Source organism: Lutra lutra, chromosome X (genome assembly GCF_902655055.1).
Source record: "Lutra lutra chromosome X, mLutLut1.2, whole genome shotgun sequence".
NCBI lineage: Eukaryota > Metazoa > Chordata > Mammalia > Carnivora > Mustelidae > Lutra > Lutra lutra.
The window spans coordinates 51,794,084-51,821,758 of record NC_062296.1 but is presented as its reverse complement, the minus strand read 5'-3'; the positions used below and the strand labels follow the sequence as shown (position 1 = coordinate 51,821,758).

General features: G+C 53.0%; 1 protein-coding gene across 6 annotated transcripts in view; it reads left to right on the top strand.

Moving 5' to 3' along the window:
* STARD8 (StAR related lipid transfer domain containing 8) overlaps positions 1–27,458 on the top strand; it is a 40,627-nt gene extending 13,169 nt beyond the window's left edge. For 2 of the 6 annotated variants that reach the window (XM_047715810.1, XM_047715814.1), the window contains exons 2-14: positions 14,130–14,201; positions 16,331–16,412; positions 17,378–17,441; positions 18,599–20,013; positions 20,611–20,784; positions 21,819–21,978; positions 22,422–22,620; positions 23,247–23,457; positions 23,756–23,870; positions 24,130–24,354; positions 25,331–25,548; positions 25,649–25,825; positions 25,974–27,458. In XM_047715810.1, coding sequence (XP_047571766.1) covers positions 14,130–14,201; positions 16,331–16,412; positions 17,378–17,441; positions 18,599–20,013; positions 20,611–20,784; positions 21,819–21,978; positions 22,422–22,620; positions 23,247–23,457; positions 23,756–23,870; positions 24,130–24,354; positions 25,331–25,548; positions 25,649–25,825; positions 25,974–26,091 — 3,230 coding nt within the window. In that variant the 3' untranslated portion in view covers positions 26,092–27,458. Of the gene's footprint in view, positions 1–4,917; positions 5,897–7,167; positions 7,301–11,476; positions 12,117–12,714; positions 14,041–14,129; positions 14,202–16,330; positions 16,413–17,377; positions 17,442–18,598; positions 20,014–20,610; positions 20,785–21,818; positions 21,979–22,421; positions 22,621–23,246; positions 23,458–23,755; positions 23,871–24,129; positions 24,355–25,330; positions 25,549–25,648; positions 25,826–25,973 lie in introns of those variants that run through there. The other 4 variants (XM_047715812.1, XM_047715811.1, XR_007124762.1 and 1 more) reach the window with 4 other exon arrangements.
* Positions 27,459–27,675: the final 217 nt, after the last annotated feature.

Genomic DNA, 27,675 nt, shown 5'->3' with positions numbered 1-27,675 from the left:
TTGCTTATGTCGAACTGCACACCATATCCCTGTGGCTTCTACAACCCTGGATCCCAGCTCTGCCTCCTGGGACCATCTAGCCAGGGGCCGTTCTCTCTGACTTCCAGAGGTCTGAGGACGGAACCCAAGTGCCCTCGCTTCTTCTGTAGGCCAAATAGCTTCAGTTCCTCCAAAGACTTCTCAAGGGACCTGGGACCAGTCCTCTTCCCAGCCTCATTACTGTCTTCTGCGCGTGCTACTGTTCCTGGCCCTGGGAATGGGAAATGGGGCTCTGGAAGCCCCTCACTCTCCTCTGTTTATTTCTAGTCTGAACTTTTTTTAAAGATTTTATATATTTATTTGAGAGAGAGAGGGAGAACACAGGCAGGGGGAGCAGCAGACAAAGGGAGAGGGAGAAGCAGACTCCCCGCTGAGCAAGGAGCCAGATGTGGGACTGGATCCCAGGACCCTGGGATCATGACCTGAGCCGAAGGCAGATGCTTAACAACTGAGCCACCCAGGAGCCCCTAGTCTGAACTTTCCTACAAGACTTCTCCATTATCTTTTTCTGATGGCTCCAGCAGTTGCCTTCTGAACCCCCAGGGTCCTGGATCCAAACAGCTCCTGCAGCTCTCTGATTTGTTTGTCGGTTAGGTCTGGCTGGCCTTTTTCCTGGTGCCCTCATAGCAGAAGGCAAGCCTGTGAGAGGAGGTGCTCACTTCTGATGAGCTGACTGCAGTGTATTCTGTGCGGCCTGTCAGTATATCCTGTTTTCCTGCCACTTACTTTCTTCCCTTGAGCTGGTTGAGGTCGGGGGGAAGGGGGTGTTTTGAGGAGCATCAAAGCCGGAAATGAGCATGAGCCATGCCCACACTGGGGCGTAGAAGGGTGAATCAGATGGGGAGAAACACCAACTCAGCCATTCCTCCTCTGCAGTTGATGATGAAGACCACGATGAGTATTCCTGTTTCCATTTCCAAGGTACTTTCACTTCTATAATTCCACCCTTTTCTCAGAGTGGCCCTGGTAAGAGAAGCAGTGTGATCATCCCAGGTGCCCACCTGGAGCCCAGATGGGGGACAGGCTTGGTGTCTGAGGAGGGAGGATTCAGAGCCCAGGTCTCCTGATGCTCAGCCCTCAATACTTCCCCCAAACCACACCCGGCAGCTGGGGCTGACTCTGCCGCTTCCTCACCACAGAGGAACCTCTGCCCAGGCTGAAACTCTGTTCCCATGGTGGAGGGAGCAATCTCCAGGGGAGGTGGCCAAGGATTTCCTGTCTTTTATCTGGGCTGGCCAAAGGCTGGCCTGTCTGAGGTGTGAGACACGCACTCACAGCCAGCTTTTCTGCTCCGGGCCAAGGTCACATCAGGCTGGGGCTATGAGCACGCAGCTTGGGAAGTGCTTCGCCACAGACCTCTGCCCTGAGCAGCCCTCACCTGAGCAGGGCCTTCTAAATGGCAAAACCAAGAGGGGCATGTGGGAAAGGGGCCAGAATGGAGATGAAGTGAAAGGCATGCAGAGCTGTACATCCAGAGTTTGGGCAGGAAAGTGTGTCATGGTGGGGAGCAGGGGCTCTGGGATAAACAGCACTGGGTGACTTTGGGCCAATCACTTAACCTCTGGGAGCCTCCATTTTGTCAGCTGTAAAATGGAGCTATAGGTACCTACCTCATGGGGTTATTGAGTTGTAAATCCAATAATATGAACAGGATTCTCATTATTGTTGTTGTTTAGTGGCACTTTCTGCCACCTTATCTCTTTGCTGTTTTTCACTGACCTGGGGCTGTGCTGCACCCAAACATGTGGCCCCCGAGGCCTTAGGTCTTCTCTGGGCTTCTCTGTCCCTCAGATTCCACTTCCTCACAAAAAACATTCCTGGGCCACACTCACCTGTAGGGAGGGATCCTTTTGGCCTCTTCGAGTGAGGAGTGACATTTATGATCACGCTAACAACAATAATAATAGTAAACTCTTCTAAATTCTTGACACCTTTGATCTTAATTAACTCCCATGGTAATTCTGTAAGGTAGGTACTGCTATCCTCCTCCACATTTTACATATGAAGAAGTAGACAGGGAGAGGCTAAAAGAAGAACAGACTCAAGGTCACATGGCTAGGGAATGATGGAACTGGAATCAGGACCTAGGCAGGCTGAGTCTACCACCCACACCCTTAGTGTGCCATGCCTCTCCTTCTCCCTTTTTGGGGTGGCCAGCCAGGAGGCCAGAGCTCGGGCTTGGGTCTCCCTTCCACCCCTGACTGCTTATTTTACCCACCAGTGATCAGTCTTTCCTGGGCAGACAGTCCCTACGTCCTTGCCTGCCCCCTCCCCAGCAAGGCAGACAGATGGAGGGGAGAGAAAATCAAAGGGCTGGGTATCAAGGCTCTAAGCAGAGCTGTACAGTGGGGGCGGGTATACAGAAGGGAAGCTGGGGAAGTGGTTCTGACAGCGGCAGGCCTGCCTGATTAGCACCTTCCAGGACTAAGGGTGGAGGACAGGGTGCTGGGTGGCATCAGGGAAAAGAGACACTATAATGAGCTCTCCTGACAACCAGAGTTCATTATTTAGAAGGTGTGGGTGGTTAGGGGCAGGTGGGAGGCTGGCTGAATTAACTTGCTTGACCCCTCCAGCTGGTGTGACCCATGCTGGTATTGGGCATGTGGAAGGGTAAGCTTTTGTCTAGAAGCTCTACCCTCCCCACAACGTTCCCACCTCAGGGCCCTTGGGGGGCTACAGACTTCCTTCCCATAGGCTGTACCAGCTGTCAGCTCCATCGCTTTAGAGCTCATTCTCTGTGATCTTGCCTCCAGATAGAGGCCAGAGAGTGCTTCAGAGGATAGCCCACCTTAGCATCTGCTTCCCTGGGAAGTATGGGCCTGATGGCAGCTCTGGCCCCGTACTCCAGGAGAGTTTGGCTTTTGTTCAGTTTCAGACCTTGGTGCCTAGCACGGGGCCTGGCACCGAGTAGGAGTGGATTTGGAGGGGAGAGCCTGGGGAGACAACACGGGAACAGATCAACAGGTTGGTTGTGGGCATTTAGGCACGCTCCTGGTCCTCGTCCATAGTCCAGTGGAAGCCACTTGACCTCCTCTAGCCTCAGTTTTCCCATTTGTGCAGTAGGTCTGCTTCGGACAGGGCTGTCATGGGGACCACAAGAGATGTGGGATGGTCAGGTGTTTTCTCCACTGATGGGAAGTTACTTCAGGCTAAGGGTTCATACTGCACAACTCCTGACCTATGTTTCTTGTGTCCAGAGCCAAGGCAACTTCTATTTAATGAGTATTCTAACTTGGTGGACTTGGAGGACTCTGGATCTAGACTGCCTGGATTTGCACCTTGACCCACCACTTCCTAGTTGCTGATTTAGGGCAAGTTACTCAATATCCCCGGGCCTTAGTTTTCTCATCTGTCAAATAGAAACCCCCTGCAGGGTTGTTGTCAAGATTCAGTGAAATAAACCATATAAGAAGTACCTATGCCGGGGACCCAACAATGACTTGGAACCCTTTGCTTGTTATTATCTCATTTTATACTTGCAAAAACCTCCTGTCGTCTATTTTACAGCTAAGGACACCGAAGCCCAGAGAAGCTAAGTCTTGCCCAATGGGATCTGTGTAAAGTTCTTAGCTTGGGGCTTGGCATATATTAAGTGCTCAGTAAATATTAGTGTTTAATCTTAATTATTGTTAATAATGACATTTGGTATCCTAAGTATTATTATTAGTAAGGAACACAACAGCTAAGAAGTAGCAGAGCCAAGACTAAAAGCCACAGTCACTAGCCTGTTAGTCTTCCAACTGCACCCGAAAACCTCTATTTCTAGATATTACACAGTTATTAGGTTGCCATTTAGATTCTCCCTCCCTTCACCCCAGGTGGCCTAAGCATGCACATGGCCACCCCCTGCCCACAAAGCTAAGCACCCCCCCCCTCCTTTCTGCCCAGAATCACAGCCCTCCCTTTGGCTGCAGAGCTCAGGGGAGGCTTGTATCCATTGGCTTCTAGAGGGGGCACAGACCCCGTGAAGAGGCTACTTCTCTCGGGCCCATTTTCTTTCTGTAAGAGACAATTTTTTTTTTTCTGGATCTCAGGGTGGGGCCAGGCTCCTTCAAGGCATTTCCTGCCTGGGAGTTTATATTTGGCCTCAGCAAAAGGAAAAGGAAGTAGGCAAGGGGGGTGGGATGTAGAAGTGGAGACACAGGGTCAAGATGGGTGAGCGCCAAGACTTTGCAGGCCAAGAGAGGAAGCAGGAGACGGTGTATGTCCCTTGCCCTGTGGGCTTGGGGGCCCTCACAGGAGCTTGGGATGGAAGAGCTGAGGGTTCCTTGGGGCCAGAATGTCTTTGCTCCTAAGGCAGAGATTATTTTCACTTCTTACACCTCTGGACCTTGGTTCTTGGCCCTGTGGTTTCTGCCCTGGGGCAAGGTGTTCTGCTAGTCATTTAGTTGGCTGAGTTGCAAGCCATGTCTCCTCAGTTCTGTGTCTTTGCTGTAGTGTTACCAGAGGAATGGGTGGAGGCAGAGGCCCGCACACTGTTTAGTTGGAAAGCAGGACTTCCTGTCTAGGTGTTGCCAGAACATTCTGTAGCCCTTACCACAATGCAGTGGGGATACTGAGACCGATAGGACCCAGTGCCGTGGGACTCCAGTTGAATGGGGCAGACAGTCTCATGTGCAGCTGAGAAGGTAATGGAAATGCGTAGGGGGTGGAGGTCACTTAATTTAAGTGACCCGTTAGTTGGTAGGGGATTAGTGAGAGGTCAGGGAAGGAAGATCTCATAGGACGTTTGACTTCCATCTTTTTTTTTTTTTTTAAAGATTTTTTATTTATTTATTTGTCAGAGAGAGCGAGGGAGAGAGAGCGAGCACAGGCAGACAGAATGGCAGGCAGAGGGAGAAGCAGGTTCCCTGACGAGCAAGGAGCCCGATGCGGGACTCGATCCCAGGACGCTGGGATCATGACCTGAGCCGAAGGCAGCCGCTCAACCAACTGAGCCACCCAGGCGTCCCTTGACTTCCATCTTGATGAATACTGGGAGTTTGCAGCTTCGAGTCAGGCTGGGTCTAGGGTGCTGAAGGCCTCACATGCCAGGTGGAAAGCAGTCTGGTTGTTGCCCTGGGCTGTGGGCAGTGGGGAGCCTGCAAGGCAGAGTAGGAGAGTGGCCAGGTCAGAACTGGGCTCTTGTAAGAAGATGGCAGGACAACCTATTGATAGGAGAGACTAGAGGCTGGGAACTTGGAGGCTTAAGTGATCCAGGCATGCCAACCTAGAGCACAATCAGGCGTGGGAAACCATGAACACTTGATGGAAAAGTCGATAGAACTTAGTGACTAAATACACGAGTTTGGAGAGGACAGACTTATGAAAACACCTGTCCTTTCTTGTAACCATGACCTTGTCAGAGCACTTGGGACTGGGTTGGGGGCAGGGTTCCCCGAGGGCAAGAAAGCTAATGGAGTGACTGCCCCTGAGCAGGTGGCAGGTTTGACCTTCACTGTCATAGGAAAGCCCTGGGCTGGGTCAGAATGTCCACTGCCTGCTTTAACCCTGCTGTACCCAGTGACAGCCTGGGAGACCACAGACTGGACTCTGGTCTCAAACTTTTAAGCAACCCCAGGAGGCCAGAGGCCTGGTTTTGGTCCCAGGACCCTCCTGTGCCTCCCTCACTTAAAGCTGTACACCAGATCTCAGACTACAGCTCCGTTGGGGAGAGGGGCGCAGTTGGGGATTTCTTGTATAACTTCCATGTTTTTAAAAACTCTCAACTCAAACTGCCACCTGTCCCTGGCTGACCTGACCCTGCCTGCAAGGGATCAACTGTGTCCACAGACAAGGGACCTCCACTGAATCATGCATCCAGTCTTTGCCGCATCCCTCAGGACATCTTCAAGGAGTGGGTGCCTGAGGCCCCCAGGTAAGGTGGAGGCTGACCTTGGGGTCACAATTCAGGACTGGAGTCAGCCTTTCTTTCATTGTGGGGATTTTCCTGGAGCCAATATATTTCTAGACATTGCCAAAGGTCCCCCAGGGCATAACATTGTCCCTGGGTGAGACTCCCTGAGGTCCTGTGGCTTTGGTGCAGACGTGGAGCATTAAGGAGAGAGGGGTATTTGAATGGAGAGCCGCACGTGTCAAACTGCCACTAGTTAGCCAGAAGATGCAGTGGATTCACCATGCTGCCACCCAGCTGCATGGTACTGTCCCTTCCTGGGCTGTGTGTGTCGGTGGTGCTGCAGTTCTGATGGGGAGACTTCCTTGCATGGGCTCGGGTGCTTGGTATCCAGCTGCAGCTCTGGCTAAGATTGACACAGCATCCCAACAGGTGCAGCAGGGGCCCCATGTCCTGCCTGCGACCTAATAGGCTTGAGGCCAGCCAGTGGCTAGCACAGCCAAGCTGGCTGCTTAAAATCCAGCAGCCTTTCCTGTGCCCCCACCTCCTGTGGGGTTTGGGATGTGGGATGAGAGCTATTTTGGTCTTGCCCCTTTCCCTCCCTTTGCCCCCCTCGCCCATGAGAATCAAGTAAGAACTGTCATTCCTGCTATGAGCAGCAGTAGCGGGGAGACGAGTGTACCCAGTGTCCCACGGGACAGGGTACTGCAGACCCCCCCCACCGAATGTCCCATTCAAGGTCAGGAAGCGAAGTCTTGGCAGTCTAAAAGTCATGACAGCTGTTAGTATGAGCCCTTGTGAGAGCTCCTCTCCCTCTGTCCCTCGGTGGGTGGGGGATAGCCAGACAGTCACCTGTTGCAGCATTTGTGCAAATTTGAATGGAGTCCCACCTCTGAGGGATCCAGGGCTCAAGGCTGGGTGGGCACCCTTCTTGTGGCCTAGGCTCCTTAGCTTATATCCTTACAGGAGGGTGAAATGAGCTGCTAATAAGCATTTGAGGCCAAGCGAGATCCAAGCCCCCTGCCAGAAAGATAACATCTCTTCCTTAGACAGGATCCCTTTCTGGGAGTAAGGGTGGGCAAAGGAGGAGGGCTTTGCAACTCCCAAGAGAAATGAGCCAAAAAGCCGTTTGCCAAGACCTAGCATTTCCCAACTATAGTAATGGGGCCGGGGCAGGGGGTGTGGTGGGGGGCTTCTGCCTACCTGGAATACCAGCTTGACCTTACAAAGTCCACCTCGGAAACTTGGGTTGTCACACAGACAGCAACATCCCAGGTCTTTCTCTACTCCCTCAGAATGCTGGCTTTTCCTCCTGTGCTCACTAAAGTTGGGAGAGACCATGCTGATCCCAGACCTTGTTTGGAAGACACTCGTCCTACAGTGAGGGCCAATGAAGGAGATGTTTTTCCAAACAGAAAGCAAAGTAAGGTAAAGGAAATCGGCACATTTGCTGAAAGTTTCCTTATGGAGTAGGACAGCTAACTGATTAAATTACCTTCACAGACACCCACAGACTCGCCCTCCCCTGTCCCACCACATGCATTCGTATTACCACTCATTGCTCTCTTGCTCCTTGTCTGGGGCCTGGAGAGAACGTGGACCAGTGATTAGAATGGGCCTGAGTCTGGCCTCTGGCTAGAATCTTTCCAGAGACCTATGCTGTGGCTTTTTGGTTGACTGTGTTTGTTCAGGGCAGTGGTGCTCTGTCTTGCCTGCACTCAAGAATCATGTGGAAAACTCTCAAAAACAAATGAAAACTTTCCCAGAGATTCTAATTTAATTGGTAATGACTGAGACCCAGACATGGAAATTTTTGAAAAGAGTTTATATATTTATTTGAGAGAGAGAGAGAGAGAGAGAGAGAGAGCGCACACACACATGCACATGCATGTGCTTGTGAGCATGAGTGGTGGGGAGGGGCAGAGGGAGAAGCAGACTCCCCACTGATCAGGGAATCCCAACGATGATGATGATGATGGTGTCACCACTGCCCGGGATCATGCCCTGAGCCTAACCGAGGGAGCCACCCAACCAACCCCCAGGTCCTGGAATTTTTATAAACTCTCAGATTATAATGTGTGGTCTGAGATGAGAGGTTACTATTTTGGTGGTAACAAGGATCCTGTTGACTGGGGCCTCTGTGACATCCACCCATTGCTTGTCCTGGGTCCTGAGTCTTACCCGATACCTATGCCTGGAGCTGGGTTTTGGGTTGGGAAAGAGTAGGCAGAAGTGGGGTCTGAGCAGCTCTCTCACAGCCCACTGAGTGACCACAAAGTGGAAGGACTCAAGTCCCCTGAGTGTGGCATGAAGAGGGTGGGGTTGGTGATATTGGCTGGGTGAGGCCCAACCTCCCTCAACTTAGTTGACAATTGCTTTTTCTTCCCTTCCTAGCTCATGCTCACTTTTTTACAAGTAGGACAAATTCTGAACTGAGGCTCACCGACTGTGAATGTTTGCATACTAAGGTCAAGGAGTCTTTTTTTAAGTTTTTATTTAAATTACACTTAGTTAACATACAAGTTAAATTCCACTTAGTAAACATAATAGTTTCGGGGGGGGGCAAGTTCAAGTAGTCTTAACAAAAATTGTGCTCTCTAATGATAACTTTCATACAGCCACTTTCAAAACCAGGCAAAACCTGACCCATTCCATGCAATAACCATGGAGGTAGGCAGGAAAGCTTTTGGTCATCATTACCTAGTTCAAAATCCAAAGCTTAGGGAAGGAAGCAAGTTGGCTAAAGTGACTTAGGCAGCGAGTAGGGGAGCTGGCTTGATGGGAAAAAGCTCTTTCTTCAAGTCACTTATCTATCATCTTGGAGCATGATTGCATTTCCTCCATGGGAGATGTTGCTCGCCCTTTCCTGAGTGCGTAAGCTACCCTTGTTCATGCAGCATTTCTTGGGAACAGAAATGCTTTTCTCCTCATTCTGTCCTTCTCAAAATAGAAGAGAGCTCTGTGCTAAGAGGCTCCTGGTACATGGCCTGTGTAAGTGTAGGTGTAGATCCTGTCATTGACCTCTAAAACCTTCTCCTGCTGTTCAACCATTTTCCTTTGACACTCCCTCCAGGAAACTTGTGGGCATGGCCTTGAGACCTGATTTGACTATGGAGCTTTTGAGTATGCCTCTTGCTCTGATTCTTATGGCTCAGATCACCTGGGACCATCCCCAGGTTGAGAGTCTGAGCCCAAATCTCTGTGGAATCCAGCTTGTGCCAGCTGAGTGCCATTCCTGACCTGTCCCTGCACATCATCCTAGCCTTGACCAGAGCACAGCCTGCAGAATATAGCAGTTGAAAACTGCTCAAATCTGTACATCTGGACACAGAAGCAGGACAAGGGGACACAGACATTCCTTCATCACTCGCCTTGGCCTGCCCGGTGTCACTCTCCCCGCCAGGCACAGAAGGCAATTCTGAGTTTGGAACACCTGGGCCCTAACCTCAGGGGAGTGGACTCTGCTGGGGGTGAGTGGTCACTTCCGGTCCCAGCCTGGGCAGGCTGGGGCGGGTGGGAGGAGTGAACGCAAAGTACTTTAGCTCAGTCCTTAATCACCAAGACATATGTCTCTGACTGCTTCATCTGGGAGGGAGCCTCAGGGCCTCCCAGACCTCCGCGAGGTGGTGTAATGCTGGGAGGCAGTGTCCCTGACATCCTGTTGGGTAATAACCCATTACATTCTCCAGATTCCTGCCAGGGAGTACTTGCTGGGGATTCAGTCCATAGCCCTGCTTCAAACTCCTTGGCTCCTTTGTCTTTTGGAGCTATTGTGGCCTCTTTGAAACATCTGCCTCCTAACTAACCTCACTTCCCAGAGCCATTTGGCTGTAATTTTGACAGTAATATGGATGCAGCCACTTTACAGACCCAAAAGGAAATGCCAGCTGGGCCTCTTTCTTCTGTTTGTTCTTTTACCTTCAGACCCTTCATTTAGTGGCAAGTGTTTATACTATGCGTCAGGGGTTTTTGGTTATTGTTTTTTTTCTCCCTCTTTAGTATTTTACTTAATGCTCTCAGTAGCTTTTCCAAGTAGACTCTATTACCTCCATTTTACAGAGGGGGAAACTGAGTCTTACAGAGGTTAAATAACTTGCCCAAAGTCAGAGGGCTCATGACTGGTAGCACCAGGATTTCAATTCAGTCTTGTAACTCTACTCTTTCAGAAGGGTGGAAAAAATTGAGGGAACATGGAGTTGGTTCCTTTGAGTGTAAGCCCTTGGTTTACCTGACATTTGAGGGCAGGTGGCATAACTCCATGGAAAAGAGAACTGGACAGGAAATGAAAAGATCAGGGTTGTACATGAACAGATATTTCTCCAAAGAAAAATCCGGATGGCCAGCAGGTGCATGAAAAGATGCTCATCATCACTTACCATCAGGGAAATGCAAACCAAAACTGTAAGGAGATACCATGTCACACCTGCCAGGATGGCTAAAATCAACAACGCAAGAAACGCCGGTTGTTGGTGAGGATGTGGAGAAAGGAGAACCCTCTTGCACTGTCGGTGGGAAAGCAAACTGATGCAGCCACTCTCAAAAACAGTGTGGACGTTCCTCAAGAGTTCAAAAGAGAACTACCCTATGACCCAGCAATCACACTACTGGGTATTTACCCAACGGGTACAAAAACACTAGATGAAAAAGGATACATGCAACCCTATGTCTATAATAGGATTATTTACAATACGGAAGCTATGGAAGCGACCCAAGTGTGATGAATGGATAAAGAAAATATGGTGTGTGTGTATACACAAACACACAGTGGAATACTACCTAGCCATAAATGAGAATGAAATCTTGCCATTTGCAACAACATCGATGGAGCTAGGGGCCTTATGCTAAGTGAAATAAGTCAGAGAAAGACAATTTAGGAAACAAAACAAATGAGCAAAGGGAAAAAGAGAGAGCAAGCAAGCAAGAAACAGACTCTCAACCATAAGAACAAACTGATGGTTACTGGAGGGGAGGTGGCTGGGTGGATGGCTGTAATCAGTAATGGCAATTAAGGAGGGCACTTGTAATGAGCACTCGGTGATGCATGGAAGTATTGAATTGTCGTATTGTACACTTGAAACTAAAATAACACTGTATGTTAAGTAATGAATTTAAATAAAATAGAAGGGGCACCTGGGTGGCTCAGTGGGCTAAGCCTTTGCCTTCGGCTCAGGTCATGATCTCAGGGTCCTGGGATTGAGCCCCGCATTGGGCTCTCTGCTCAGCAGGGAGCCTGCTTCCCCCTCCCCCTCTTCCTGCCTCTTTGCCTACTTGTGATATCTCTCTCTCTCTCTCTCTGTCAAATAAATACATAACTAATCTTTGAAGAAAAAAGAAAAAGAAAAGATGAAGGTTATAGTCTTAACCATGACACATAAATGTGGGAGTTAGAAAAGCCCCTTGGGCCTCAATATGCCCTATACTATAGCTTTTTTAAAGTGCTGATTTGAGGGCATCCGGAGGGCTCAGTCAGTTAAGCATCTGCCTTCAGCTCAGGTCCTGATCCCAGGATCCTGGGATCACGCTCCACATAAGGCTCCCTGCTTAGTGGGGAGTCCAATTCTCCCTCTCCTCTGCCTGCTGCTCTGCTCTCTCTCTAGATCTCTCAAAGAAATAAATAAAATCTTTAAAAAAGTGTTGATTTGGAGAATCTCACCACAGAGCAATTAAATCAGCCTCTGAGGATGGGGACCCAGGAAATTGGTATTTTTTTAAGCTTCCTAGCTGATTGTAATGTGCATCCAAGGGTGAGAATCCTTGAGCTAGGTAATATAGGCCAGTGCTTCTCAGACTTTAATGTGCATGCAGATCAACTCAGGATCTAGTTAAATAAATGTCAATTCTGATTCAGTAGGTCTGGGACTCTGCATTTCTAACCAGGTTCCCAGCGATACTGATGGCTGCTGGTCCAGGGATCACACGTAGAATAGCAGGAGGCTTGAGGGCTCTAGGTAGCAGTGAAAGAACTTGGTACTCACTCGTGTGACCTTGTTTCCTTCCCAACAACCCGGGCTAGAGCCACTGCCTAACACGAGAGGAGCAGGTGGCTCGCCACTCTCCTGAGGGCTCTGCCTCCATGGCTTGGGTAGATGGTGCAGGTATTTGAGATGTACACTTAATTATTGCACTCTCCCACCTCCTTCAGGCTTAGGAAGGAGCCCAGGAGTCACAGACAGGATGGTGCTTCTCTCCTTCCTTTTGCTCTTTGTTCTGCCGCTAACCACAAAGGACTGAGTGGACTTTGAAGGTGTGTCCTTGCCATGCAGGCCTATCCCTGGGGTTGACAGCTCTGCCTGGGGTGGCCATCCCAAACACGTGGTCCATTAGGGGTGACTGTTTCCTTCTGTGCCTGCCTTTCTGGAAACTCCTAGCAGATCCCTCCTTCGGGACCTTCTCTTTGTCCTGATGATGGGATAGCAGAGCTGGCTGCTGGCAGGGGCTCTGAGGATGGATAAGGGCCTTCTCCTGGGGCTGTGGTAGGATCAGAAGACAGGGAGGTGGTTATGGCAACTGGCTCAGCTGTCCTTACAGCAAAACCATGTCCCTGAAATGCTTCCTGGGCTGAGGCAAAGTCCCTTCCAGCAGCTCTTAGCACAGTTCTCCCAGACTGCCTCTTGTCTAGAGACCTGAGTCCTCTCCCAGGCCTGCATTGCCCCCTGCCAGAGGGTCTGGGGGACTGTTGGCTGAGCTCTGTGGGAACAAATGCCTTCCAGGACCTCTCGGAAGTCCTGATGACCCTTAGATCTTTGTCATAAATTAGAAGGTTGCAGTAATAAAAAACACGTGCATGTGCACAGTTTCGGGTGCATGCACAGACTGAGGGGCCTGTCCGTGTCCATGTACAGGAGCGCCATCCCACATTGATCTTCATGGATCATGGACCTGAGAAGATTTTGCTGCAGCTGTGAGCAGAGGGAGATGCTGGGGGTGGCCCTCACTCTAGGAAACGCACAGATGTTCATCCCCACCGCACTCCTGTTTGCCCCCAAAGCTGTCAGGGGCTCCAGAGCCTTCTCCCCTCCCCCCTCAAATCCCCATCAGTGTGTGACCCTTGAGAAGCCTGTTGTTTTTTCTAACCAGCTTCCACCTTTCTGTCCTCTTCCCTCCCTTGGCTCCCCACCCGGCATTCTCTCAAGTACTGTTTTGTCTTTTAACTTCCCGGTCCCAGCTGCTAGGGCCTCATCCTGGATTTTCCCTGCAGGAAAGCCCTGAAAGCAAGAGCTATCCCAGTCTCAGAGAAACCTGACCAGTCTCTTTGGAGTCCCCTGGTCATGGGTGCTAAGGACCAGGGCTTTGCTGATGGTGTTCAGCCCAACCGACCTCCTTTAGTCCAGGTGCATGTCTCTGTTGAGGCTAGTAGGGGTGCTGGGCCTTCCCAATGCAGAGGTAGGAAGCTAATCCCACCACTGCCCTCTAAGATCAGCACTAAGATCACCGTCATCAGGACAATCAGCACTGGATTATATCACATAGGCCTAATGACTGGGGAGAGCTGGAGCAGTCCCGGGAGGCTCCCAGGGAAGGGAGGGCTAGAAATCAATGATGATATGTGGCCAGGGAGGGTGAGCACTGGGAAGGCTGCCGGATCAGAAGGGTAGGAGCCCTGAGGAGGAGTCAGACTGAGTTTGAACTCTGGCCCCAGCACTGCTACCTTGGTCAGCTGTGAAACTATGGAGGAGTCCCTTCCTTCCTGAGCCTGTCTAGAGAGCCATAGAATAGAGAGAGTACAACCTTCTTCATGGCATGTTGTGTGTGCTAAGTGAGATTCGGTTCTCAAAGTGCTGGGGAATGTTACATAGAATAATGGTGGGAAAGAGAAGGCTAATCCTTGAACATTTTGTATCCCTAGCTCGACTAGGATGGCCTCCCCAGGGCCATGGAAGGGGGACAGCTTCCCGAAGAAAGGAAAGGTGAAGACATAGCCATGGCTTCTTCCCCCAGCAGTACTCCTTGACTCCCTCCTTTCCTGGGAGTTGCTGCTGGTGGGTTCTGTTCTTGGGCAGGTGTGGGAGAGGGAGAGGAGTAGTGGGACAGGCAGAGAGTGAGGCTCAATAAGGGTGTGCCAGGACATACAGAGGGTTGGGTGTGGGAAACTGAAGGTAAATCCAAGCAGCGAATATGCCAGCGCTCACCATGCTCTCCTTGCCATTTCTGGATCATGAGAACTCGAGGTAAGGCAGCGTACACCCAGGGTGGTTCCATGCCAGCACCCAGCTAACCCCATTTCCTGGCCTATTTCTGACCCTCTGTTCCGTTTTAGAAGCTGAGGCCAAGAGAGCATGCAAGTGGCTCCGAGCGACAGGATTCCCTCAGTATGCGCAGCTTTTTGAAGGTAAGGCTGCTCTGTTGCTCCCCTTTCCCTATCCCCAAACCTTGCCTTATCCCTCTTGTTTTTTGTTTGTAAAATGAGGCCAATCAGATCCTTTCTCCAACCACACAAGAAGCTGTGAACATTGGTCCTGCTCCCGTCATGACCCCATCATCTCCGGTGGGTCACTCTGATTGGCTCTCCTAAGCCCTGGTGTCACCACCATGTTCAAGTACATTGTCTCAACCAGGGAGCCCCTGCACTATACTGCTTCTGAAGGTGCCATTTGCAGATGCAACCCAGGGTTCAGCCTCCGCATGGCCTCAATTTCTCAGTTTCCCTTCATTCTTCTGTTTTTCTTTAGAGTTGTTTATATTTGTTGTTTCCACTTTCCCTCTTCTTCCCACACTTCCCACTGTACCCTGCCTTCACTCCCACTTTGCCAACAAAACAATCCTTGTCCAGGTCGCTGTGGACTTGCACATGATCAAATTCAGTGATCCCTCCCCAGTCTTAATCTCATGAGAGCTTTCAGTGCAGTTGGCCACTCACTTCAGCTTCTGGAACACTCGCTTCTCTTGGCTGCCTCTCTCTAGCTGCCACTGTAAGTCTTCTTAGACTCTGCTTTCTCTAACTGGTGTCTCAATGTTGGGGTATCCCAGAGCTCAATCTTGGCCCCTTTTCCTTCTCCACCTTTCTTTCCCAGGTGATCCTTCTCCAAGTACCGTGTATCTTCTGGTGCTTCCCAAATAGTTCCGTTAGACCTCATTCCTGAGTTCCAGATTCATCTAGCCAACCACCAATTCAGTATCTCATCTGCCTGATAGGCATCTCAAATGGAGCAGGTCTCAATTCCATCTCCTGAGGGCACTACCGTGCACTCAAGCCCCACAGCCAGGAATCACCCCTGAGTCCTCTTTCTCTTTCACCCTCCATTTCTCCTCCAGCTGGTCACTTTCTCCTTCCACACTATGTCTCGAATCAGTCCACTTCCTACCACCTCTGCTGCTACCTCCTTTGTAACCCACCATCACTGCTCGCCTGCCTTAGAGCACCAGCCTCCTTCCTGCGTCCCCCTCCTCTCGCCTCTCATCAGCCCATGGCAGCCAGAGGGACCCAGCGAGCCTTGGGCCTCACTCTGTCATTTCTCTGCTGCTTTTCTGGCACACTCAGAATGAGGGTAAGCTCACATGCTTTATTCTGGCCAGCAAGACTATGTCACCCAACTTCTGTCTAGTCCCCTTCCATTTGCTCACTACATCCCAGGCTCCTTCCTACCACTCCTTCACACACCTTCCCTTCCTCAGAGCCTTAATGTTAGTCCTGCCTGAAATCCTCTTCCCAGGCTCTTGGCCCAGCCAACCCCCTCTTAATCTGCAGGACTCAGCTCAGAAGTCATCTCTCTATGAGTGCCCCTGAACCCGCCAGCCTTCCTTGGCCCTATTACCCTGGCTAATGTCTTTTTGTGGCATTTAGAACTGTCTTATCTTGTTCCACACACGGTCTCTCCATGAAGGCAGGGATCATTTTTATCTCATTCACTGTTTTATCCCCAGTACCTGGCACCAAGTAGGTGCTCAAATAATGTCAGTTAAATGAGAAAATGGGTTTCTTTTGGCAGTCAGGCAGAGAGGTGTGGGATTTCCTGGATGTGTTGTCCTCCGACCCTACTCCTTCCTCTCTCCCCTCCCCTTCCTACATCCCAGGGAGTGGGCTCCCCTGTTTGGAAAAGTAGGAGGAAATGAGGTATTGTTTGGCTGCACATTGTCCTCTCTGTCCTCACTCTCTCCATGCTCCCACTTCACCTTGAGCCTGGAAAGAGGTTCCCTGTCTGAGTAGCCCAGGATTCAAAGGGGACTGGGGGCGGGGGGCGAGCTTGGCTCTTGACGGTCACCCAAGTCCTTGGGCCTGCCGTCTCCCAGGGACCTGCATCCAGCTCAACCCTCCTTTCCCTCAACCCTGGACTTGCCTCCGATGGTCAACCCCAAGATCCCTGGGCCTCTCCTTTACTCCAGGCTTGCTCCTTCTGCTTTGCTTTTTGCCTTCTGGCCTCCTCTCTTCCCTGGCCTCCCCTTTCCTCCTCAAGGGTTGCTGGCACTGAGTTTCTGACCTACTACCCATGATTCATCTTGGCTTTTTTTCCCGCCATACAGAAGGTCTGTTTCCTCTGGATATTGGCTCTGTGAAGAAGGACCACGGTTTTCTGGACGAGGACTCTTTGGGGGCCCTGTGCAGGTAGGGGGCGCTGAGGGCCAGGCCTGAGAAGTGAGGGCCCGGCTTGTGGGCTTCCCTGGGAAAGAATCAGTCCCCGGTCCTTCCACCAGAGGAGGAGCCCAGCCTGTAACAAAGCTTCTCTGCAGCAGTCATACTGCTCACGGTCTTCTGTGTCCGTGACTCCTCGCCACACAGGCACTCGAGCCAGAGAGCCAAGATCTGGCCTTGGTTCATTTTCTCCCTTCAGTTCCATTCCCCAGACATTCCTCTGCTTTGTCCTCCCTCTGCTTACACTGGTTTGGGCCATGTTTCAGGCCAAACCACAACCTTTTGGATCCGGTCTGTAGCCTACTAATTGGCCTTCCTGCCATTCCCCTCCTCACCCTGATCCAGACTCTCTCTCTCTATGGCTCCCAGTTTCAGCTTCCAAGCAGGTGCCCCTCCGCTTGGTGTGTGCAGCTGCCTACAGAGGAAAGTGAAGCTTTTTAAACACAAGGCAGCTTTGAAATCGGGCTCTGACCAACCGTATCAGCCTCAGCCTCTCTGTCACACCAGCACTGGTCTGTTTACTGACTGTTTTCCTCTCTACCTTGGCCTGGTCACAGCCTCTTGTGGAAGCCTGGGATAGAAGTTCCCAGTTTTGTTTTTTTTTTCCCCTTTTTCTCCTTCCAAATCCCATCCCCCTTCGAGGAAGTTCCTTGTCCCACCCTCTGTATGCCTGCTGTACCTCCGTATATACTGTTCTTAAACTTGCCCCATCTCTGTCGTGGTTTATTGTGCATATATGAGCTCCCAGAGAACAGAAGCCATAATCTCCCTAGCCCTGTGCCTGGCACTGAAAGCTTCCTGAACACCGGGTCTTTGGAGATGTTCTGATGGCTCAGGCATGTAAAGTAGTGGATGGCATCTTGGGACTGTCTTGGTAGATCATGCCCTGCAGGCTTTGGTTGGGACCCTTTGGTGAGTGCTGCTTTTTTTCCTTACAGGAGGCTGATGACCTTGAACAATTGTGCCTCGATGAAACTGGAAGTTCACTTTCAAAGCAAGCAGGTGAGTCATGGCAAGGGTGGGGCCTGGGGCCTTGTGGCACCATGGGGGATCCCAGGATATATGCAGACCACTTGCAAAAGTAGCTCCAGGATCCTGGAACTCTGGGGTATACAGAGTGGTGCCTTGGTCTAGCTTGGGAGTGAAGTATAAGGGACTCTATGATCCTGCTGGGTTTTGGCAGTCTGGGTTTTGGAGTCTGAGAACAAGTACCCTGGCCTGTGGCCTCACACACCCGCCTCGGCACCCCTCTCCCCACTGAGTTTACTCATAAATTGATCCAGTGATGGCCCTTCCTCAGGGAAGTCTGTCTGCCTTGTCTGCTTTGTGATGGCAAGAAATCCTTGCCTAGGGAGCAGAGACAGAATAATGTGGTAGAAAAATCATAGCCTATATGATCTGAGGAGTCAAGATCCCCAGCCATGTCCCCATGAGGTCTTATACCCCTGAGCCTCATTTTCCCCATCTCTGCACTGAACTGGAGGGGAGCATTAATAGCCTCAAGGGGCCTTTCTGACTCTACCAATCTGGGACTGCAGAGACGGAGAGGATCCTCAGTCCATATGTAGCCCTGATGACCTCGTCCTTCTGTAGGGTCCGGTTTCATGGGTTTCTTCTGGGTCTTTCTCCACCAGAGGTCTGGAGCCAGGAGGTTCAGCTAAGCTAGATTGGGAAGCAGGAAACCCCTGGAGCCTGGTCCCAGCTCTGCCACCAATAGCTCAGTGGCCTTGAGCAAGCCTCTTCCCCTCTCTGGGCCTTGATTTCCCCATATTGCAAAGGAGAGAATTAGAAAATCTAAAATCCCCTTCCAGTTCTGGCATGCCATAGTTCTAATCTAAGACCATAGCCTAGAGGCTTGGGGAGCTGCTGAGGACAAGAGGTCAAGACACCTGGATTCTAACCCTGGCTCTCTCACTGACTCACAGCATGCTACTGTATGACCTTGGGCAAGTGGCTTCTCATTTGTCGGTCGGGGTTTCCCCGTCTTATTCTGTTGCTTCCAGAGCCAACTCCCCACCTAGGACAGGTCCTCTGTCAGAAGGTGGGGCCCTTTACCTCAAAGTCCCCCAAGAGTTTGGAGGCAGAGTGTTGGGGGTACCAACAAAGGCTTGGGGACCGGACTTCTCTGACCTGACCTGACCCCATGGCTCCATCCCCAGAATGAAGACTCAGAAGAAGAAGAGCAGTGTACCATCAGCAACCACTGGGCTGTCCAGCAAGAAAGTAAATTCTGGTCCCATGGAGGGTCCTCTGACCTGCTGGCCCCCCCGAGCCCTGGCCTGCCGGGGACCTCCAGCTGTGAGAGTGTCCTCACAGAGCTCAGCGCCACTTCCCTGCCAGCTATCACTGTGGGCCTATCGCTGGAGCCAGAGGACCTACCCTCACCCTGCCATGTCCCCAGCCCAAGTAACCAGCTCCTCCTTAGCCCCACCCAGGGCCAAGAGGGTCCCCGGGACAAAGCCAAGAAGCACCGTTCTCGTAGCTTCCTTAAGCACCTTGAATCTCTCAGGCGGAAGGAAAAGGGTCGTGGTCAGCAAGCAGAGCCTGAGCGTGGCCCAGCCACTTTAGAGAAGACCAGCAAACCCTCCTCTTTCTGCAGTCGCCACAGCTTCCTCTCTGCCGGATTCTACAAGGCCAAGAACAGGGTGGCCACCTCAGCCGGTGACGGTGGCGCTGCAACCCCGAGGGCCTGGGAGGCCTGGCCTGTGGCCGCATTTCGGCATCCACAGCGGGTGCACCAGGGTGCCTGCCTCGTGCACGTGCCCAGGGACCACAAACCAGGCACATTCCCTCGCTCCCTGTCCATTGAGAGCCTGTTTCCTGAGGATGGACACCACCTGGCAGATTGGCAGCCAGGGAGGCCCCAGGGCTGTGAAGGGCGTCGGGGCTCCTGTGGCTCCACAGGCAGCCATGCCAGCGTCTATGACAACATGCCCGAGCTGTACCCAGCGGAGCCTGTCCTGGCTGGCGCTGAAGCCGAGGAGGAGGAGGAGGGCAGCAGCAGCTATGCCCACCTAGACGACATTCTCCAGCACGTGTGGGGGCTGCAGCAACGGGTGGAACTCTGGTCTCAGGCCATCTACCCAGACCTGCGGACTAGAGAGAAGGAAGAGGAGGAAGAAGAGGAGGAAGTCACTTCATCCATAGAGATGGCCACGGTTGAGGTCGAAGGGCAAGCTGAGGCTCTGGCCCAGGTGGAGGCTCCGGCTCGCCAAGGGTCCTCGGCCCTGGGCCAGGCTGATGTCCAGCCAGTAGTCCCAGCTCAGATTCAGGTTAGAGCTGAGGCTGAGCCCCTGGCACAGGCACAGGCTGAGGCCGATACTGAGGCCCCGGGTCCAGCCCAAGATAATGGTCAGGAGGCGAATTCAGGTGGGGAACCCACCTCAGCTTCCAGCCTGTCTATGGAAGAAGGACACTCCATTGCTGACACCATGGCCTCCTCCAGTGAACTGGACAGTAGTGGACCCTCCGTGAATGAGCCCGAGGCCAGAGGCTCACCAGCTGGACTTTGGGCATCAGCACCACGTGAACGACGAGATTCAGGCGTTGGGGCCTCGCTTACTAGACCCTGCAGGTGGGAGTTTTGAGAAGGGGTGGGGACAGAGGACTCTGTCATGTCTCTCTGTCTCTCCCCATCCCCCCTCCTCCTTCTCTTCCTTTCCCTCTCTCCCTCATACAACTCTCCCTCAAGCCAGTATGTTAGTCCTGAGGCCCAGGGGCAGGGTCTGCCTTCCCTCCAGGTTAAGTTCAGGGCCTGCCTCTGCTGTGATTTTGAGCAAATTCTAGCTCCTCTTTGGGCCTTGCTTTCTCCATGTGCCAATCAAAGGTATTAGAGAAGATGGTCTCTCATCCCCAGCTTTGCCACCTTGGGTTCTCAGAGTAGTCCCTCTGATGCAGTCTTGGAGGCAGGGTAATGGTGCTGCTTGTTGGCCCTAGATGGGCCTCAGCTCTGGGCCACCCACCCCAACGGCATCTTGGCCACCAGACAGCCCTGGAAACTGGCGTTCAGTTTTTCACCCTGGGGCCCAGTAGCAGTGCTGACAGTGGTCGAATCTCCCCGCATTTGCTTTCTTTGGGGGAGAATAAAGGGACCAGAAGAGTGCAAACTTTCCTAAGATTTATCAACACCTGTTCCCTTGGCCTTCTCGGCCCACCTCCTATCTTTTATCAGGAAGCTCCGCTGGCATAGCTTCCAGAACTCCCACCGGCCCAGCCTCAACTCAGAGTCCTTGGAGATCAACCGCCAGTTCGCCGGCCAGATCCACCTCCTGCACAAGGGCTCACTGCTGCGGCTCACCGCCTTCATGGAGAAGTACACTGTGCCCCACAAGCCAGGATGGGTCTGGTGAGCACTCCTGGGCCACAGCGGGTTGGTGGGGAGCTTCTTGCCCAGGTCCCAACTCCCTCCCTGTTCCCAATCCAGGACCCTGGGAGGGTCAGCCCCCAGAAGGTGGGTGCAAGTAAGAGGGGCCCAGAAGCCAGTAATGGTATGTTGTGCCAGGCAGCTGGAGGGGCTGAGGCCCGAGAGGCCAGCATGGCTTGTACATGTGTCTGTGGGGGGGCGGTGCTCCTGGGATGTGTGTGCATGTGTGTGCTGTGTGCAAGTAGGAGTGGGGGTAGGGGACCGTAGGTCCTCAAGCCGCACCTCCTCCATCCTAGCCTCCAGGCTGCCACCAGTGAGATTGTCCTGAAAGGCAGCTTTGGTTGCTTCTCTCCTGATAAACACCCTGCGTGCCCCCGTCTCCCTCCTCCCTCCCCCACAACCACCGCTGGAGCCAAAGAAGGTCCAGCTTCCTTCCTATCATGACCCTTTCATGTTCTGGCCCTGTCCCAGCTGTTGGGTTCCTTAGCCCTCTGCCCTAAGGCAATGCCACCAGGTAGGCCACTGGGGTCATTGCTCTTCCCTCAATATGCCATACTCTTTTTTTTCCCTGCTTCTTTGCCTTTGTCCATGCTGTTCTCTCTGCCTGGAATACCTTTTCCCCATTTCTTCTCTGGGACAACACCTACCTGTCCCTCAAGAGCCTGCTGAATGCCCACATCCTCCCTGAAGGCTTCTCTGATCCACTAGGTACAGTTCCCCTTCCTCGTAGGTCTTCCCCTAAGTTCTTGCTTGCTCCACCCCTGACCACATGTAGTGTCCCTGCCTGTCGATGCAGTTATCCCCTCAAGCAGACTGAGAGCTCCCTGTGTTCCTCTGTGACTCTCTAGGGCCGGGCCCTGAGCAGGTGCTCAGGAAGTGTTGGCCCTGGGCACACGGTGTGTTTCTTACCCCAGCCCCCCATCCCTGCCCGAGCCCCCTGAGACTGCAGAGTCTCCAGGCTGCGTCTGGACCGGGCCCATGGCTCTCAGTGGACCTCTTGTTACTGCCCCAAACAGGTCAGTGCCCAAGTTCATGAAAAGGAACAAGAGCCCGGACTACCGGGGTCAGCACGTGTTTGGGGTGCCGCCTCTTGTGCATGTGCAGCGCACAGGCCAGCCGCTGCCGCAGAGCATCCAGCAAGCCATGCGCTACTTGCGTAGCCAGTGCCTGGACCAGGTGAGCCCTACTGGGGGACCTGCAGGGAGACAGCCCTAGGGAAGAAATCCAAGGCCAAGGAACTGGGTGGGGGGACTGCTGGGGACTTTCTAGCCCACGAGAGACCTTTCTGGGCTTTCCTGAGCTGAAGCTCCCCTCTGCCTGGCTCTCTGCCCACTTCTTTCTGGCCCAAGCACTGTAGGCCCCATCTGTGGAAGCCTGCCTTAGCCTAGGTCCTTTTCCTGCTCATTCCCGCTACAGCCATCTTTCTCCTTAACCCTGAGGCTGTAACAGCCCTTCTCTTTGGTGTTGCCATTTTCCAGGCAGGAAGCCTGGCAGGCTTGGAAGTCTCTGGGGTGGACGACACTCCTGACACCCAGCCTGGGCCTGGCCTCATCATAATCTTCCTCCCCACCCACCCCTGCCCTGCATGTCTCTCTCCCTTCCTTTCCTGCATGGGCCAGGTGGGCATATTCCGCAAGTCGGGGGTGAAGTCCAGGATCCAGAACCTGCGCCAAATGAATGAGATGTCCCCAGACAATGTTTGCTACGAGGGCCAGTCGGCTTATGATGTGGCTGACTTGCTGAAGCAGTATTTCCGGGACCTACCAGAGCCTATCTTCACCAGCAAGCTCACCACCACTTTCCTGCAGATCTACCAGCGTGAGTCACCTGCACTTGTCCCCAGAAGCCTGCCCCATTCTTGAGCTCCCTGAATCCTGGGGCTTGTGAGAGATAAACCCCATGAGCTCGTTGGATGATCTGCTATCTGGAGTTGGAAAGGCCCTCCCTCCCTTGAAGGGAGACCACATTCTTTAAAAAAAAAAAAAGGATTTTATTTATTTATTTGACAGAGAGAGAGAGAGAGATGGTGAGAGAGGGAACATAAGCAGTGGGAGCTGGAGAGGGAGAAGGAGGCTCTCTGCTGAGCAGGGAGCCCGATGCAGGGCTTGATCCCAGGACCCGCAGATCATGACCTGAGCCGAAGGCAGATGCTTAATGAATGAGCCACCCAGGTGCCCCGGGAGAACACATTCTATTCCCCAAACCCATTATACAGAAAGATGGTCTAAAGCCCCGAGGAAAGACAGGGGCTTCCCTAAATGTACATTGTCCATTAGAGTGGGGTTTGATCTAGGACCCAGAGACCTCCCAGAGCCCATCTTTACCTTTTCCTCTCACTGACTTCCTTTGGGACTGCTGTGCCCTCTGCATTCCTAGAAGCAGGAGATTTGTTGCCAGAAGCTTTAGGGGAGTAAGAAAGCCCTTCTGCCATTCCTTTCTCACAGTCCTCCCCAAAGATCAGTGGTTGGCAGCAGCGCAGGCTGCCACCTTGCTGCTCCCTGATGAGAACCGAGAGGTCCTACAGACCCTGCTCTATTTCCTAAGTGACATTGCCTCTGCTGAGGAAAACCAGATGACCGCCGGCAACCTAGCCGTGTGCCTGGCACCCTCCATCTTCCATCTCAACGTCTCCAAGAAGGATAACCCCTCACCCAGGTGAAAAAGGGCAGAATGTGGTAGGGCCCGGTGTGAGGTGGGGGCTGGAGGGTTTGGCTCCCTTTGGATGGCAGGCCCTCTAGGGCTGGCCCTGCAGTTCCCAGGCATTACCACAAGGGGTCAGCCTGACTCTTCAGGGGCCTGGGACTGCATGGATGTTTTCAAAGCAGGTCCTTCCAAAGGGTTGCAGGTTATTTTGTGTTGGTGGCGGGGCGGGGGGGTGGGGGGGGCTTGAACCCAGCAGGTCATCCATATTGTCTTGTGCCAGTGCACCATCCTCTCCTCCCCTGCCCTCCAGGATCAGGAGCAAACGCAGCCTGGTTGGCCGGCCAGGCCCTAGGGACCTGAGTGAGAACATGGCTGCCACCCAGGGCCTATCACACATGATCAGTGACTGCAAGAAACTTTTCCAAGTGAGTAACCCTAGGCCCAGATCAGGGGAACCACCAGAACAGAGCTTCACACCCCCGGTCAGGGGCAGGGCCCAGCTTGACACGTACCCCCTCAACTTCCCACTCCTGTCCTATGAGGTTTTTCATCTACCTCACTCCTACAGCCAGACCTCTCTAGTGACCCTGAACATGGACCTTAGAGATCCCATGGGTTCTGGGATGGATGGGCCCCGAACCTTCCGTTGCTGCCCTTGGCCCCAGTGTGTGTGTGTTCTCCCAGGTCCCCCAGGACATGGTGCTGCAACTGTGTGGCTCCTATAGTGCAGCCGAGCTCAGCCCTCCTGGGCCAGCCCTGGCTGAGTTGCGGCGGGCCCAAGCTGCAGGTGTGAGCCTGAGCCTCTACATGGAGGAGAGCATCCAGGAGCTGCTCCGAGATGCTGCTGAGCGCTTCAAGGGCTGGATGAGTATGCCAGGGCCCCAGCACACGGAGCTGGCTTGCAGGAAGGTGAGGAACGCACTGCCCATGGCTGCCACAGAGCGGGTAGCATGGGCAATGCAGGCAGGGAGGTCAAGAGGCCCCAGGGAGGGAGCCACCCTGCCAGTCTCAACGTGCCTTGGCTTGACCTTGGAAGATGTCAGCTGGCAGAGTCGAGGACCTTAAGGAACCGGGACCCTGATGAGACCAGGGGCTCTCTGTTGGGCCTCATGGGCCAGAATTCCTGTACCAAAGCCCCACTGCAGACATTTCACTCTTTGCAGAGCCTCGCCTCCCATATCTTTCTGCACTATGGCCGTGCTGAGCCCCTCACACTTGTACCTTTGTGCTTCCGCCCCTGCCGTCCTGCTGCTTGGGCTGACCTGGCTCGAGCATTACCTGTCCCAAGCCACAGGAAGTCTTGATTTGATATGCCCTCTCCTTCATTCAGAGCCTCCTATCATGTCCCAAACTGGAGATGACTTCTCTGTCCTTCTCTTGGCACTAGCCATCTTCTTTCTTGAATTGCAATGACAAGTAAGACTGCAAGCCCAAGGTTTGCTCTGTTTGCGTCAGTCATAGTGAAACTTTCCTTATGGGATGGGGATGAGAGACTCTGGTTGCTGTGCCCTTGGCCTCCTGCCTGGGCTCGATGGTGAGTTCCTTCAGGACGATCACCATCTTCTCTTCCTGTTCACCTCCAGGAATTCCAAGCCCAGTGTCCCTTTCATGGTAGAGCCTGGTAGGCCCCAGAGGATGTGCATCTCGACATCTCTCTGTGCTTTTGACTAGGTGGAGAAGCAGACGTCCAGAAAGGACTGAAAGGACAGGGCACACAGGGACAGCCTGTCTGGATGTGGCTAGGGCTAGCAGAGCCCCTCTGCAAGACTTCCATTTTCAGGAGATAAAATGAGGACAGCCTGGTTGGAGCCAGGGAATGGGGGTGCAGAGTGGGTGTTCTCTGGCTCTGACGGCTGTCCCCCGTCCCCACTCCCATGGCTCACAGGCACCAGACGGGCACCCCCTGCGTGTGTGGAAGGCGTCCACTGAAGTGGCGGCCCCTCCAGCCGTGGTGCTACACCGTGTTCTGCGGGAGAGGGCCCTCTGGGATGAGGACCTGCTGCGAGCCCAGGTGTTGGAAGCCTTGATGCCAGGCGTAGAGCTGTACCACTATGTCACCGACAGCATGGCGCCCCATCCCTGCCGTGACTTTGTGGTGCTCCGGTGAGGGGTTCTGGCTGGCAGCCTGCTACGCGTGCGGGACCAGGGAGGTGGACCGGGAATGGATGCCGGGAACCTGACTGTGCGTGTCCCTTCCCTGTAGGATGTGGCGCTCCGACCTGCCCCGTGGTGGCTGCCTGCTAGTCTCCCAGTCCCTGGATCCTGAGCAACCGGTGCCCGAGTCAGGGGTGCGGGCCATGATGCTCACTTCCCAGTACCTCATGGAGCCTTGTGGCCTGGGTCGCTCCCGGCTCACTCACATCTGCCGTGCTGATCTCAGGTACTGGGTCCCCTGCAGCCCTGGCACTCTCCCCACCTCTGTCCCATGCCGTCTGTCCTGGGGGGCTGAGGGCAAGTCCTTTCTTCCTTCCTCTGGGCAAGGGCTCCAGGCCATCATGGCTCATGCTGGCCTGCTTCTACCTCCACAGGGGCCGTTCTCCTGACTGGTACAACAAAGTCTTTGGGCACCTATGTGCCATGGAAGTGGCAAAGATCCGGGACTCCTTCCCCACCCTGCAGGCAGCTGGCCCTGAGACAAAGTTATGAGCCTCACCCCCTACCTGGCCCCTTGGCACCAAGGGAGGAAGCGGGTAAGGGGAGGAGAGCAGCCCTCATGTGTTGCTTCCAGGGGCAGAGCCGGGCCCTTGCCGATCTGGCAGCCTGCTGTCCCCTTGGCTGCCTGAAGCTCCTCCACACGTATAAGGGAGGGGAAGAGAATTTCAAGTGTCCTGTCTCTACTCCACCTGCACCCACGAGCCTGTGTTCTGTCCTCCTAAGAGGGAGGAGTCATTTTCCAAAGAAGACGACTGCTGCGACACTCCTGGCCCACAGAACAAGGCACCATCCATCTGAAACCTTGCCAGCTCCCCCACCTGCAAGGGGGAAGGAGATAGACAGCAGGGTGTGCGTCCAGGTCTCTGCCGCTCAGAGAGGCCAAGCCATCCTTTCGGGTGCTCAGTTCCCTTTGAGGTTGGCAGGAGGCTCTAATCCTGCCTTTGGGCCTAATATTTGGCTCTGAACTGGCTTTTTCAGAGAAAGGGAATTAGAGAGGGTGAGCACAGGGCAGCCCAATCACCGTGAACTGTTTTATTTGTGTAAATACGATACTGATTTTTACGAGGCTGATTTAAAGAGTGGGCACTAGCAGTAGGCAACAGGATGGTTTGGGGCAGCCTGGGATATGGGAGTGGGGGTGAGAGGGGGCTCCCTTTCTCAGGTCTCAGGAGACCAGTGAACCAATCTTCCTAGCTTGGGCCCCCTACTTTATCTGCCACTCGCCGGTGTCCTGTGCAGCCTTTGGTCACATACTCTTATGTTTGGAGAGCAAATGGGCTCAATCCCACTACACAAGCCCAGCAAAAGCAGACAGTAGTGAAGAGACATATCTGTGTCCGTGTCCCTTCTCCTGCTCCTCCTGCCTATGGTAACAGGCTGACACCAGAGCCCCGTCATCAAGCAGAGACCTGGCCCCTGCTTTAGGCAGCTGGCCCTCCAGATGGAAGGGCCGAGTGTCACCTCAGCTAGCTGCGGCTTGATCCCACCCAGCAGCCATCTTGGCTTATGTGGAATTCCAAATGACGTTCAAATGCCAACAGGTGCTTCATTTTTCTTTCAGCTCAGTAAACTGGAGTGGGATGGATTCCAGCTAATGCTGTAATTTTTAAGCCTATTTTATTTGTACCTATAAATACTGTACAGTCAGAATATATATGTATGTATTTGTGTATATATATATAGATAGATACATATATATGCACATCTATATATGCACACATATTCTATTGTGAGTATATTATAATCTGTGGGTGCGACCAGGGGTCGGGAAAGCCTAACAGGGCATTTAAGATGAGGGAGGCTGAAGGCAGGAACCATGTGACCCCTCAGCAGAACAATAAAGCGTTACTAGAGATGGACTTTGGTTGTGTGGCTGTCTTCCCTGAGATGATGGGTTAGGGACCAAGCGCAGGTTACAACTGTGGGCTTTGTGTTAGTGTCAGAAACTGTGAACATTACCGGTGTAGGATTTGGGGGCAGGCCACGGTAGGATTGGGGAGGGCCTCAGTTCTTCTCTTTGGGAGGTGATTTGGGGGTGGGGAATGTGGGACTCCCAGAAGCCAGGGTGTGGGCAGA